Here is a 14,406-nt window from a genome sequence, read left to right as displayed (position 1 = left end):
GCACAGAGATAAAGTGGCCGGAACATTAAGGAATGTCTGTGGTAATGAACTGGATTTCAACGGGATTGCATTTTGAACAGGACAAACCATTCACTGCAGCAGCGCCTTGATTATGCAGCATCTTAACCAATTTTAAAGGCATTTGTTGCACTAATGCAATCAGGGAGAGGACGGGCAGAAGGCAGGATGAATCCTTCCCGCCAATTATGAACTTTATGCACTTCTTTGTTTCTAAAACATCCATCACTGTGGAGGATAATGGACAGCCCAGAGCTAGTGAGGGATATACAAATACCTGGATGCTGCTATTAACACTTTAGTAACCTTGCCCTAAATTTTCAAAGGGGATGCCGAGGTGATACAGGTGATAAAATAAATAAATGGCAATGTGATACAGGTCTGTCAGATCACTGCAGTGGTAGTCAGTGCTGAAAATTTAGGACAAGGGATATGATTGGCATCTTTCTGGATCCTATTACGTTCTATCCCACTCCCACAACTGTAAAAGTATGATTTATACCCGAGGTCATAATATCACTTGATACTGTACCCGAAGTAGTCGGTACAGTACAGTAAAAACCAATTAGTCTTAAACGTGCTGCCACATCCTTTCTTTCTCCACCTCCCCTCCTCCTTTTTATGCTTCAAGAGACTAACATGGCTACTTCTTTGAAAACTACCAAAGGATAGTGTCCAGGAAAGCCCAGAGGCCTAGATTGGGACTACAGGACAGCCGAAATCAACTCTGCAATAGGTTCCTTGCCAGCTCTGCAATGCTAAGATCCTATGATGTTCTCTACTCCTGATTTAGAGGAAAGAAATAATCCTTTTGTAGGGCTACAAGTTTAGTTATGACTTAAGAGTTCAGAGATTCAGTTTGAGTGAATAGAGAACAGCTGGCTGGAAATGCAGAAATTGGAAATGGTGTATTCTCTTGCATCTGCCCACTCTTCTCCAAGCTGCTTCTCAGTTTATTAATTCCTCTGGCATCTCTGGCATCGCTAAATCCAAAATTACAAATGCTTTTCCACAACAGTGTCTTTTCTCCCTTGTGTCTTCCCCGCTACTGATGTTCCTTGCCCTCCCTCTGCCCTCTGTTTGGCCATTTTCATGAATATGGTTAAATGCTGGTTTGAACGGGCACACACATACACACACACACACACACACACACACGTCCTCGAGGACATTCACAAACTGATCTTGTAGTTTTCACATTAGTGCAACATTCTACAGATGGGAACTCTGTTTTCATTCTTGTGATGGAACTTCAGGTCTGGCCTAAATACACTGAAGGCACCAGATCCTGTTTGATCTTGGAAGCTAAGCAGAGTCAGGCCTGGTTAGTGCTTGGATGGGGGACTACCAGGGAATACCAGGAACTGTAAACTAAATATCAGAGGGAATCAATGGCAAACCATCTCTGAGTGCTCCTTGCCGAAGAAATTCATGGGGTCACCATAGGTTGACAGGCTACTTAAAGGCACATAATGTTACCCAAAGAACAGGTGGGGATGACTGAGGGGTCCCCACCAACTATCATCATTACTTCAAATGTTGGGGAAATTTGGAGGGTCAGAGCATTGGTTTGTAACATCTTGCAGATCAGTCTATTGCTGTTAATTGCTGTCATGTCAACTTTTATTAATGGTAACCCTATGAATGAGAAACCTCCAAGTCCCCCTATCATCAACTGTGCTGCTCAGGTCTTGCAAACTCAGGCCTGTGGTTTCTTTGATTGAATCTCCCCATCTGGAATGAGGTCTTCCCTCTTTTCCCACTGCCTCCCACTTTGTTATTGTTGTTATTTGCTATCATGTTAACTTTGACTTATGCTTTTGCCTCCCACTTTACTGAGCATTATTATGTTTTCCAGTAAGTCATGTCATCTCATGACATGTCCAAGGTGTGATGGCCTCAGTTCAATTATCTTGGCCTCTAGTGAGAAAACTGTGGATAGGGACATGCATTTACCATGGAATGAAATATACCATTCAATACTTTTTTCTTTTATGCACCTACTTTTCAGTCTCTTTTGGCGCAATGAAATCATTTCATAGAGCTCCCGCTCAACCAGTCCATCGCCTTCATCCTCATCCAGCCATTTCCCACAAGGAAATGTCTGTTCAATACCAGTAAATGGACAATACACCACCACCTGGCAGAAGGAAGAGACAAAAACAGCAGGAGATTAGTCACATTTCACACTGCCTTCCCTCTATATGAAACAAAATACACACACACACACGCAAAAATTAAAATTTAAAATTACATTGGATATTGTCAAGGACTAAGCTTTTTTTAAAAAAATGGCATTATTGCTGTAAAGTATATATTTTAAAGGTGATCATAAGCTAGGATAATCAGAGATCTTTGTATATGTTCCACCACCTAGAGAAGCTAAGCAGCTGGAGCCTTTTCAATAGTAGCACCCAAATTGTGGCACTTCCTCCCAAGGGAGATGAGATTGGCCTCTTCCTTCCTTTGCATTAAAGGCTGTTCTTTTCCCCTGGGCTTTTTAAATTTGATATTCAGTCACTTCTAATTTGCATAGGGCTTTTAAATTTTATTGTATGAATTTGCTGTTCCTGCATTTCTTGGCCTTGTGCGCGTGAAGCTGTGTAAGTCACACTCTCTCAGCCTTATAGGAAGTCTAAATAACTCTTGCCCAGAAAACCCTACAATAGGTTTGCCATAAGTCAGAGTTGACTCAAAGGCAATTTAACCACAAAACTTGGAATTAGGACCAAAGCCTAACATGAATTCACTGCACCACTGACATGTGAGTCACAAACCACATCTGCTCTTATGGCATCTAGTAGGTTAGGCTGGTGCAGCCAGGGGCTGCATTCAGGCATCTGTAACTATTCAGGGCAGCTGAATTCAAAGAAGGAATTCAAAGGAGCCCTGGTGGCACAGTGGTTAAATGCCTGTACTGCAGCCATTCACTCAAAACCACAAGGTTACGAGTTCAAAACCAGCAAAAGGGCCCAAGCTCGACTCAGGCTTGCATCCTTCCAAAGCTATGATCTTTGGAATAGCGGTATATAAATAAAACAAATTATTATTATTATTATTATTATTATTATTATTATTATTATTATGTTAGTCTGGAAAATCAATATCCAAAGGATATTGCAGCACATTTGAGACTAACTAAAAGAGAGAAGTTGGTAGAATGAGCTTTCATAGACTTGAGCCTACTTCCTCAGATGTATGTGGTGGGGCTGAAAGCCCAGGACAGATCTATATAGCAGTCTGTGTGTGAGAATGTCCATTGGAATGCAAACTTTTGTGGGTGTGGAGATGAGGTGACAAGTTCAGTTAACAATGGTCTTTGGAAGATTCTTTCATATCATCATCTACTAACCTTGGCAACATCTTTGCCTTGTCCTGCAACGACCACTGTTAACATTTTTGTATGTTTTAATTGCACTGTTATTTTAAATTGTAAGACACTCTGAGTCCTAGTGCTGTGGGTAAAGCAGGATACAAATAAATATAATAAATATTATTAATAATAATCCATGGTATCTTTCTCAGCCTTCTCTCTGAGATGGGACTTGGGGGCACTAGGAAGAACTTCCTGACAGTAAGGGCTGTTTGACAGTGGAACAAACTCCCTCGGAGTGTAGTGGAGTCTCCTTTCTCAGAGGTCTTCAAACAGAGGCTGGATGGCCATCTGTCGGGGATGCTTTGATTGTGATTTCCTGCATGGCAGGGGGTTGGACTGGATGGCCTTAGTGGTCTCTTCCAACTCTATGATTCTATAATTCTAATTTGATGAGTATGCCCCCAGTTCTTTCATCCAAGTCACTGATAAAGATGTTGAATAGCACTGGGCCCAAGACAAAGCCCTGTGGGACCCCACTGGTCACTTCTTTCCAGGATGAAAAGGAGCCATTGTTGAGCACACTTTGGCTTCGGCCAGTCAACCAATTACAAATCCATGTAACAGTTACCTTGTCTAGCCCACATTTTACAAGCTTGTTTGCAAGAATGTCATGGGGAACCTTGTTAAATGCCTTACTGAAATCAAGATATACTATATCCACAGCATTCCCTTCATCTACCAAGCTGGTAATTTTATCAAAAAAAGAGCTCAGGTTTGTCTGGCATAACTTCTTTCTCTGAAACCTGTGTTGCCTTTTTGTGATTATGGCATTGCATTCTTTTGGACAATGAATTGCCTTCGAGGCAAGTGAGGAATTTGCTAGACCTTGAGGATTTTGCTGAGTTTGACTTCCAGCAAATATCAGGATAGTTGAAGTCACCCATCACTACTACATCTCTCCTTTCTGAGTGTGTAGTCATCTGTTCTAGAAAGGCATCATCCAATTCCTCAGTCTGATTGGGGGGTCTGTAAGTAGACTCCCACAATAACGTCCCGATTGTTTCCCTCCCCTTTAATTTTTATCCAGATGCTCTCCACCTGGCTTCCAATTCCTGGTCATTTGAAAGGCAGATCAGGAAATAGAGACTTTGCCTTTATTGGATGGGGTTACACTCCCCATGAAATCTCAGGCTCACAGCTTGGATGTTATGCTGGACTCAGCTATGAATTTGGATGCCCAGGTTTGAGCAGTGGCCAGGAATGTATTTGCACAGCTAAAAGTAGTATGCCATCTGCGCCCATTCCTTGAAATGTCAGATGTGGTTATGGTGATACATGCCTTGATTAAAGCCTGTTTGGACTATTATAACACACTCAGCATGGGACTGCCTTTGGAAACTGTTCAGAAACTTCATAAGGTTCAAAATGCTGCAGCCAGAATGCTGACTGGGGCCAGTTATAAGGAGCATATAATTCCCTTGTCAAAACCATTTCACTGGCTACTGGTTCATTTCTGGGCAAAATTCAAAGTGCTGGTCATGACCTATAAAGCCCTACATGGCTTAGGTCCAGACTATTTGAGAGACCGTGGCGGGGTACAGACCGCCGCTTTGCGGCGCTCTGCCGCCGCCGCCAGTTGGTCCGCGGGGGAGCCGGAGCCTTCACACGGCCCGACTCCCGCGCGGACCGAAAAAGAAGCTCCAAAATGGAGCTTCTTTTTTCGTCGCGTTTGCGACGTAGCGAGGCGCCAGGGGCGCGCTCGCTACGTCACAAGCGGCGCGACGCGTACGGACGCTCAGCGTCCGATACGCAAAGATGGCGGCGCCCATGTGGAAGGGGTGCCGCCATCTTGTACGGACACAGTCCGTACTAGACTCAGGGGCGTCTATAAGAGACGCCCCTTTTTTAAAATGGGACGTCCAGAGGACGTCCCAACTGCCGGTTTGTAACCGGCCCGTATCTCCCCATACAAACCTGCTAGAGCCTTAAGATCTTCAGGAGAAGGCTTTCTCTCAGTCCTGCCACCATCACAGGTTTGTTTGGTAAGGACAAAAGAGAGAGCCTTTGTAGTGGCTGCTCCCACTCTCAGGAATATCCTTCCATGGGAGGCTAGGCTGGCTCCCTTCCTGCTTTCCTTTCATCCACACGCAAAGACATTTTTTTTCAAGCAGTCTTTTAATATATAATCACTGTCAAGAGGGCTTTTATATGGGGTGTGTGTTCTATTTATGTTTAACTTTTGTATTTTAAAATGTAACTTTATACTGTTTTAATGAGATGATTTTAAATGTTTTTTAAAAAGAAATTATTAAGTTTTAACCTAATTTTATCTGTGAACCATCTTGGGTGTCCTTCTGGGAGAAAGGCAGCACAATAAATAAATAAATAACGCTGAGGGTGCATTTGGGTTTTGCATGCAGTTGGCTCTCACACAGCATATATTAGGCAAAATCGGATTTGCAGCCCACATTATTACATTATATTGACAAGCTAACCCAATGGTATCGTAACTGAAACAAGAGCAGCGTTCCCCTCCTACCATCAGTGAAAAAATGTTCCAGGTCACCCTGGTCAGATTGCAAATGGGCAACAGGGTTGGACAGCTGTCCAAAGGTGTTAAGTGACCTGTTCTCACCTTCTCGCAATACCAGCCACAGCTGACACCGGCGTTATTGTGCCCAATTGAGACACGGCTCAAGGGACTCAGAAGAGCAGCGATTTCCACATTAAAAATATCAGTTCTGGCCCGTTCAAATTCACCTCCTTCCAGGAACATCTTCCCACTATTTTTCAGCCCTTTGGAGCCATGCATAACGATGTGGATCTTGGAGTTGGTACCAGCCCCGCGAATGTCCCCCGTCACCACAGCAACATTGTAGACAATACCTGGAAAAGGATTAGGTGCAGAAGGCACAATGAAGAATAGAAGTATTGCAGTAGCAGTTAACAACTATAGTTTGATATTAATTTTCCAAATGGAATGATCATTTAATGCTATTTTAAATTTTGAACCATGTATGAGTACTATGGCTAAATACCCTAAAGGTATCAGAACCCATCTGATCTTGGAAAAGAAATAAGGTCAACCCTGGTTAGTACTTAGCTGGAAGATTACCAACTAATAGCAGATGCTGTAGGCTATATTCCAGATGAAGGAACTGACAGCCTTCCTCTGAGGCTGAGAGGGTGTGACTTGCCCAAGGTCTCCCAGTGCATTTCCATGGCTGAGTGGGGATTTGAACCCTGGTCTCCAGAGTCACAGTCCATTGTTCAAACTGCTGATTCTCAGCATGCTGAGTCTCACCAAAAATATAGTTGTTACTAACTGCCTTCACTAGCATTAGTGATAAAAACAATTTAAAAGCATTCCCATTTAAAACTTGATACTTGAAGGATTGCCTTGGAGTGAGTGAGCTAAAGTGGGCAGAATGGAACATTTTGAATCAGATATTATATAATGTTATAAGCTGTAAGGTCCCTCAGTGGTGGGTGAAGAGTTTTCTTTTGTTTGAGCAGGACTTTGGGAACTGACTGCTCAAGGGGAAGGGATTTTTAATAATATGTTATAGTCTGTATTTGCTAGGGGTTTTTCCTGAAAAAAATATATTTATTTTTATTAAAATATTTATACCTTGCCCTTCATCATGGTATTTCAAGGTAGCAAAGGACATTAGCACATGAGGATGGGACGTTATTGACCCATCCTTGTGCCATGCTTATCCTGTGCTTATTGTGCAATCGCAGGAAGGAGTTTCACACAAAATTGTGGTTATCGGGACATTGTCCCATCAAGAAGGCACAATTAAATGTGATCGCATAAAAGGCTTTCTTACTAAATCGCTCTGATTCCATGCATGTCCCATGAATTAAGTGCAATTGTCCCCTCATTTCCCCTAACTTTGTATTATTGGAAGATCCTGGTAATATAATTCCACTTCATTGACAGGACATGCACAGGATCAGCGTTATGTAGTGAGAAAGCCTTTCAAGCAATCACGTCCAATTGCACTTTCTGGACAGGATAAAGACACCAGTCCCCATGTGATAAAGTCCATACAAATATATGAACAATTAAAAACAATTTCAGATTTAAAAAATAAAACATCTTTAGAACATATTAAATTCAGCAACAAGTTAAAATACCTTAAAAAGACTCAGTAGTTAAAAACGATAATGTTGTTGTTGTTGTATGCCTTAAAGCCATCTCTGACTTACGGCAACCCTAAGGCAAATCCACCCTTAGGTTTTTTTGTCAAGAATTGTTCAGAGGAAGTTTGCCATTGCCTTCCCCTGAGGCTGAAAGGATGTGACTTGCCAAGGTCACCCAGTGGGTTTCATGGCCAAGCAGGAAATCGAATCCTAGTATTCAGAGTCACCTTACAACATTCAAACCATTACATCATGCTGGCTCTCAGCCCTATCCTTAACCCCTCAGGAAAATCCACCCACATTTCCCCCCTTTAAAACAAGGCACATACTTCCCATACAACTTGTTGATAAATAGAATAGTGCTTCCAGAAGGCTCTGGGAAGCACAATTGTGCTTATTCATAAATTTTGCAGGAACGAGGCAAACACCTAAAACTGGGTCTATTCAAGATTCATGTTCCCATAATTGCTGCTCAGTAACAAACATGCCTCCAACAACTGCTTAACATTTCAAGACAGTGTTGCAGCTTCTTCCTCCTCCAGTAGGAACCTAGGTTTAAATTAAATCTGCACACCAGCTTGTCCTTGCAAGGGCTTCCATTGTTTTAAGGCTTCCTACGGCACACTGTAAATGTAGTAGCTTTCATTCTGGGAGATTTCACCTTGCTAAATTGTATATAACTTTGAAAGGCCCCAGCAGGGGTCTTTCAACAGCGATAGCCTCTATACCACAGTCGCCAGAGAAAGTGAGACCTGAGCAGCAGTTCAATGATGCCCACAGCCACATGACAGCGCTAAACAGGGGGAATAAATAAGTGCTCAATGCAGAGCTACGTTGAGGCTTGTCTTCAGCAATTTTGGGTGAGAGGCAATCCTATTATCCCTGTTCACTAAAGTAAACCAAAGTAAAACCATGCAAGCTGATGTTTCCAGGTCCAGACATTATCAGTGAAAAAACAACATATTTTACTGATTTTTGGAAGCTGAAACCTCTGATGTGATGAATGCAATATATATATATATATATATATATATATATATATATATATATATGTTTAAGATTACAACATCATTGTTGCTGTGTGACTTCAAGTCATTTATTACTTACGGCAACCCTAAGGCAAACCTATCACAGGGTTTTCTTGGCAGGATTTGTTCAAAAGTGATTTGCCTTTTCCTCCTTCTGAGGCCAAGAGAGTGTGACTTGTCCAAGTGACCCTGTGAGTTTCCATGGCCCAGTGGGGATTCAAATCTTGGTCTCCAGAATCATAGTCCAAAGCTCAAACCACTACACCACGATGTAGGTACCTATAATGTAGCAGTCTGTAGAACTCCCTTTTATTTTTTAAATGCAGAATGAGTCTCTTTTGCAAGTCCTGTTCTGTTCACCTGGGAGACACTAGGAAGCTATAGACTGGGCAGGATGAGTATCTCACATCATGGAGATGGGATGAGTCCCCCTGCATCTGCATAGAGAGGCAATTCACCATCATTTTGTCAGAAATAGGGGGAGACTGGAGGGATCAAAGGTCACAAAACCAGCTTTCAGGAAAGGGGCTACATGCACCCTCACAACTGCACTTTGCTCACTCCTACTCTACAATAAACTGGAGATGCCAGTGACTGGAGGCAACAGTAGGTATCCCTCACATATCATTTGGGCTGCATCTGCACTGCAGAAATAATGTTTAGTCAGCATTTTGATGCTGCAGCTAAGAAAGCCAATTCAATTCTAGGCTAGTGTCTAGAACAGGAGTTCCCCAACGTTGTTGACTTGTGAAGCCCTTATTTCTATAGTGGAGCCCCTAAGAGACCTACCTTATGTCTTACAAGTTAATGGTGTTTAGGAGTATATATAAAAATATATTCTTATTCTTCAGTTTCATTCAATTTTTCTTTCATTTTCCTGAAGTGGCCACAGAGCACCTGGGGAGTGCACCTTGGAGCACAGATTGGGAACCACTGGTCTAGAGTATAGTGTCTAGATCAAGGGATGTAATAGTACTACTCTATTCTGCTTTGGTCAGGCCTCACCTGGAATATTGTGTCCAGTTCTGGGCACCATAATTCAAAAAGAATGTTGACAAGCTGGAGCATGCCCAGAGGAGGGCAACCAAAATAGTGAAACGTCTCAGGAGAGACTTGGGGACTGGAGTTGGGTATGTTTAGCCTGGAGAAGCGAAGGTTAAGGGGTGACATGGTAGTTATGTTTAAATATTTGAAGGGATGTCACATTGAGAATGGAGCAAACTTGTTTTCTGCTGCTCCAGAAATTAGGATACTGAGTAATGGATGCAAGCTACAGGGAAAAAGAAACCACCTCAACATTAGGAAGAACCTCCCGATAGTAAGAACTGTTTGACAATGGAATATGCTGCCTCCCAGTGGGGTGAAGTCTCCTTCTTTGGGGTTTTTTAAACAGAACCTAGATGGCCATCTGTTGAGAGGATTTTCATTGGGGGTTGGACTGGCTGACCCTTGGTGGTCTCTTCCAACTCTATGACTCTATGATTCCATGACACCACTTTAACTGCCATGGCTCCTTCCTGTGGAATCCAGGAATTTGTAATTTGGTGGGACACCAGAGTTCTCTGACAGAGGAGGTTAGATATCACACAGAATTAAAAAATCCCAGAATTCCATAGCATGGTGCCATGGCAGTTATAGAGATGTCAAACTGCATTATTTCTGTGGTGCAGATGCAGCCCTGATTTTCTCATGATAAAGGCTAGCAGCACATGGGGGGATTTCCAGCAGGAAGGACTTCAGGGAAAAGGGGACTTTGCGGAATGGCAGGAGAGTCCTTCAGGCCTTGTGCAAGCCAGATTAAAACTGCCAGCAGGCCAGGGGTCCCATCTCTTGCTCTACAAATCACCTTAGACATGCAACTTTGCAGTCTGTTATAGTTGTGCTGAGTTGTAGTCACTGGTCATTTGAAATGAATCTGTCTCTAAAATGCTTCAGTGCTTACTTCTTTGGCAGTGTAATAAGGCTTTTGTTTGTTGCAGCTCTTACTAAGCAAGACATTGAGGGAAGGGCAACAGAATAGTACACGTTGAGTCTCCCTTATCCAGAATTCCAAAATTCAAAATATTCCAAAATCCAAAATTGTCCATATGGGTGACTGAGCTAGTGACACCTTTGCTTTCTGATGGTCCAGTCTAAACAAACATTGTTTCATGTACAAAGTTATTTAAAATATTGTGTATAAAATTGCCTTCAGGCTTTGTGTATCAGGTGTATACAAAACAGAAGTGAATCTCATGTTTAGACTTGGGTCCCATCTCACATAAGTATATGCAAATATTCCAAAATCTGGAAAATTCCAAAATCCAAAATACTTTTGGTCCTAAGCATTTCAGATAAGGGTAGGGTTACCATAATTGTCCACTTTTACCTGGGACAAAATGTGGAACAAATTCGAGACCAAACTGTAGGACAACTGAAGGGCAAAACTCAGCCCAAAATGTAGGACATTGAAGAAAAATGGTTGACCTTAAATGTCCTACATTTTGGGCTGAGTTTTGTCCTGCAGTTGTCCTACAGTTTGGTCTCGATTTTGTCCTACATTTTGTCCCTGGTAAAAGTGGATAAGGGAGACTCAACCTGTATTAGGATTTTGTGGGCAAATCAGAGCTTAGAAAATCTTCTTCTTTGGATTAATGCCCCCATGATCCTCCCACTCCGATCTGGCTGTAGGATTTGGGGAGCCATTTGGAAGCTAAGTAGGGTCAGCCCTGGTTAGTACTTGGATGGGAGACTGCCAACAAATACCAGTGCTGTAGGCTCTAAATCATAGGAAGGAACCAGTAAAACCACCTCTGAGTATTCATTATGAACCCTATGAAATTCATGGGGTTGCCTTAAGTCAGCAAGTGACTTGAAGGCCCTTATACACACAGTCCAAAAGCGGGGACTTTTCCATAGCTCTAGGTAGAACTCAGGGAACAGTAAAAGAAAAATGCTCTCTTTTTCCCTCAACAAAGATTCTGAAGCATAAAACTGATCAGTTTGGAACTCACCAGCAGCTTTTGTATCATTTGCTCAAATAAATAATTAAGCTTCTCTGAAAGGGCGACTCACACCATGGAGAGCATGCAACTCTGCTGGCAGAAGCCTAAATTAAACACCACTCCCCAGCAGGCATGTTGCTTGCCCAGATGTCCCAAGGCCCAAAATAATATGCTGGATGGTTTTCAGAGTATTGGTATTCTTTGGAGGAGAATGTCTCTGAAGACCCAGGAAGTCTTTGTAATAACCCCTCTACTTCTCAGCCTTATGTTGAAAATGAGTGCATGAACACCCCTAGCAGAATCTGTCCTGGCAGGAAACAGTTCTCCATATAATCTGGAGAATGACTTGCTCCACTGAGCTCCTTAGTCTTTGTCATTCAGGTTACAAGATTTAGGCAGGATCTCCACCAATGTATGAAATTTTGGGGCAGATGCCAAGGCTTCAACAGTGCACAGAAGTTACTTTTTGGGAGAACAACTCCCAAGACAACTTAGAGTGGGATCATTATGATTGGTGTCACCCAGGGTGGTAACTCGGTGTCACCTCCATGGACTGGAAAGTGCTGTTAGTTGGAGGTAGCAGTAGTGGACTGCCCTCATTTTCCATCCCGCTGCATCGTCTTCCTGCCCAGCCAGACCTTGACATTTCCAGTATGCACTTCCAGTATGAGGAGGTTGCCATACCAGGTGATATGAACCCTAGTGATGCCACTCAACAGTGGCATCCTCCTCCTCTTCCTCACCCCCTCCCTTCCCTTTTGCAGACATGCCCTGGTTGGTGGCAAAGAGCAGCAGGGAAGGTTGAGATGAACAACAAGTGACTACCCCAGTTGGTTACCACCATCAGCTGTAACCCAGTTTGGTCGGCACCTCCTGCACCGCTCTAGTGGCCCCCCTGACCCCTACATAGTACTTGCTTTGGTTGAAGGACTGTTGCAGCTGGCCACCCAGAACCCCATTACCAAAAAAACCCCAGATTGCTGCCTGGTCTTCTAGTAGAGCCAAGTAAGTGAGTCAAGCTGCCTTTTAATGTCAATATACCTTGTGTAGCACTCTGGGACATTGTGAGAAACAGGTCCATCATGAGGCAAACCCTGAGGGAAAGTGAGGCAGCTGCCTCAGGCAGTTGATCAGTAGTTTTATGTGACAGCAGCAGCTGTTTTTTAAATTTTATTATTAATTATATTTTTACAACCAGGGAATATGACAGGAAAACACTTATATTTTCTGCCTCGGGTGCCAAAATAATTTGACCTGCCTTGGGTGCTATGTAGCTTGACTTCAGGAGACTGTAGGGACAGAGGTACCATTTGCTATTCTCCCTCTAGCAATAAACTAAGGTTTAGGCCTACCCTCAGAGTGAGATACTCTTTGCTGCCTGTAGTTCCCTTTAAAGCTCTGCCACTTATCGATGCCAAATGAATATGGGATGGAAGGGTGACATCTGAAGGGTGCCACCAGATTTTGCCCAACGCCACCTCAGATATGGATCTGCCCCTGCAATTATAGCTTCCTGATCATTTACTGGTGCTATAGTTAGGGATGACCTGGAATATACAAACATAACACAAGTACACACCAATTTGCCACCTGATATTTGGTTATTCTGTGGCAGAAATTTTATGTCACCTACTGTTCAGCCACCCACTCCTGTGATGATTCAGGTAACAGAATTGCATAGTTCTTTCCTTCCTCTGGAATGCTTCTCTCCTGAGAGAGTGTCACCATGGACCTGAAATGGAAACTTGACTTGGTTTTTCATTGGGAGCCATGGGAATTGGTTGCTCCCACATGAATGAGACAGTCAGCCAGTTTAGGATTTTAATCTGAATTTACAGGAGCTATCCAAAGTGTTCAAACTACTTTTAGATGAGTTTAGGAATTCTTTATTGTTTGGACTAAAACCTGGATTCATTGCCATACTGGCATGGATGACCCAAGCTGTCACTGATGGAAGGGTCAGCTTTCACCAACAAATCCTGGCCCCATTTCCATCAGGCCTGAAATGCATGGAAACATGCGCACACACACACACACACACACATACACACAGGACTCAATTCAGCATCTCTTTAACATAGCATAAATACCTGCATGTGGGCATACACTATAGCAGCACTAAGCAATCCAGTCATTGAAATGTGTTGTGAAATGTTACTATTATGCAAAATAGCAACATTGAACAACACATGTCAATGACTGGATGCTATTGCTCCATGTACAATACATGACACACAATGACAATGGAAAGTATAGGATGCACATTCACAATGAAAAATATAGGAAGCAAAACCTCAGTGAAAAGTATAGGATGTACAACCACAATGCACAATGTGCAATCTGCAAAGACAAGGCACAGATAAACAAGCTGTCTAAGCAACTCTGCTTCTACTTTTATCAGTAGACGGTTGTGCAATGATGACATTTTTCCCTGTACGCCTAGTGTGATTTACATGTGCGTATATTCCTAAGTGCATTCCAATCACACTCAGCCAAAACTCTTCTCTAAATATTCAACACACCTCTGTTTCACTCCCTGAAGAATGTTAAGTGGTTACAGTAGTCGCGTGTAGTAATGTCAACTTATACTTTGATAAGAGAGTTGGCCAGTTTCAAGCATAACGACAAATCATGGCTTGTCTTTACACTGATAAGCCTTGTGTACATAGTACAATCAACTGTGATTAATACCATTCCCAGCCTCAAAGGCATTTACCTGTTGCTTCTGTTCCTCCTACTAGGATATCTCTCTGAATTTTGCCATCATCTTCATCCAGGGCAAACCAACGAGCACATGGGAATTCATACACACACTTGTTGCCAATGTCTTCAATGATAACCTAGGATGAAAAGAACAACTTTTCATTTGAACAAGATAGGCAGAAACTGCAGCACGGAATAAAACCTTCAT

The 14,406-nt window shown here is 42.6% G+C and overlaps 1 protein-coding gene across 1 annotated transcript in view; it reads right to left on the bottom strand.

The window, feature by feature from the left end:
• LOC149324215 (lipoxygenase homology domain-containing protein 1-like) overlaps positions 1–14,406 on the bottom strand; it is a 237,886-nt gene that overhangs the window by 176,013 nt on the left and 47,467 nt on the right. Inside the window, exons 7-9 of the mRNA XM_089487726.1 lie at positions 14,212–14,335; positions 5,970–6,220; positions 2,023–2,158 (exon numbers count right to left, since the gene is read on the bottom strand). Coding sequence (XP_089343852.1) covers positions 2,023–2,158; positions 5,970–6,220; positions 14,212–14,335 — 511 coding nt within the window. The remainder of the gene's footprint in view (positions 1–2,022; positions 2,159–5,969; positions 6,221–14,211; positions 14,336–14,406) is intronic.

This window comes from Sceloporus occidentalis, unplaced genomic scaffold (genome assembly GCF_023333645.1).
Source record: "Sceloporus occidentalis isolate IW3139 unplaced genomic scaffold, rSceOcc1.0.p SCAF_1, whole genome shotgun sequence".
In the NCBI taxonomy this organism is placed as follows: Eukaryota; Metazoa; Chordata; class Lepidosauria; order Squamata; family Phrynosomatidae; genus Sceloporus; species Sceloporus occidentalis.
The sequence above is the reverse complement of the archived record's forward strand: the minus strand, read 5'-3'. Positions and strand labels throughout refer to the sequence as shown.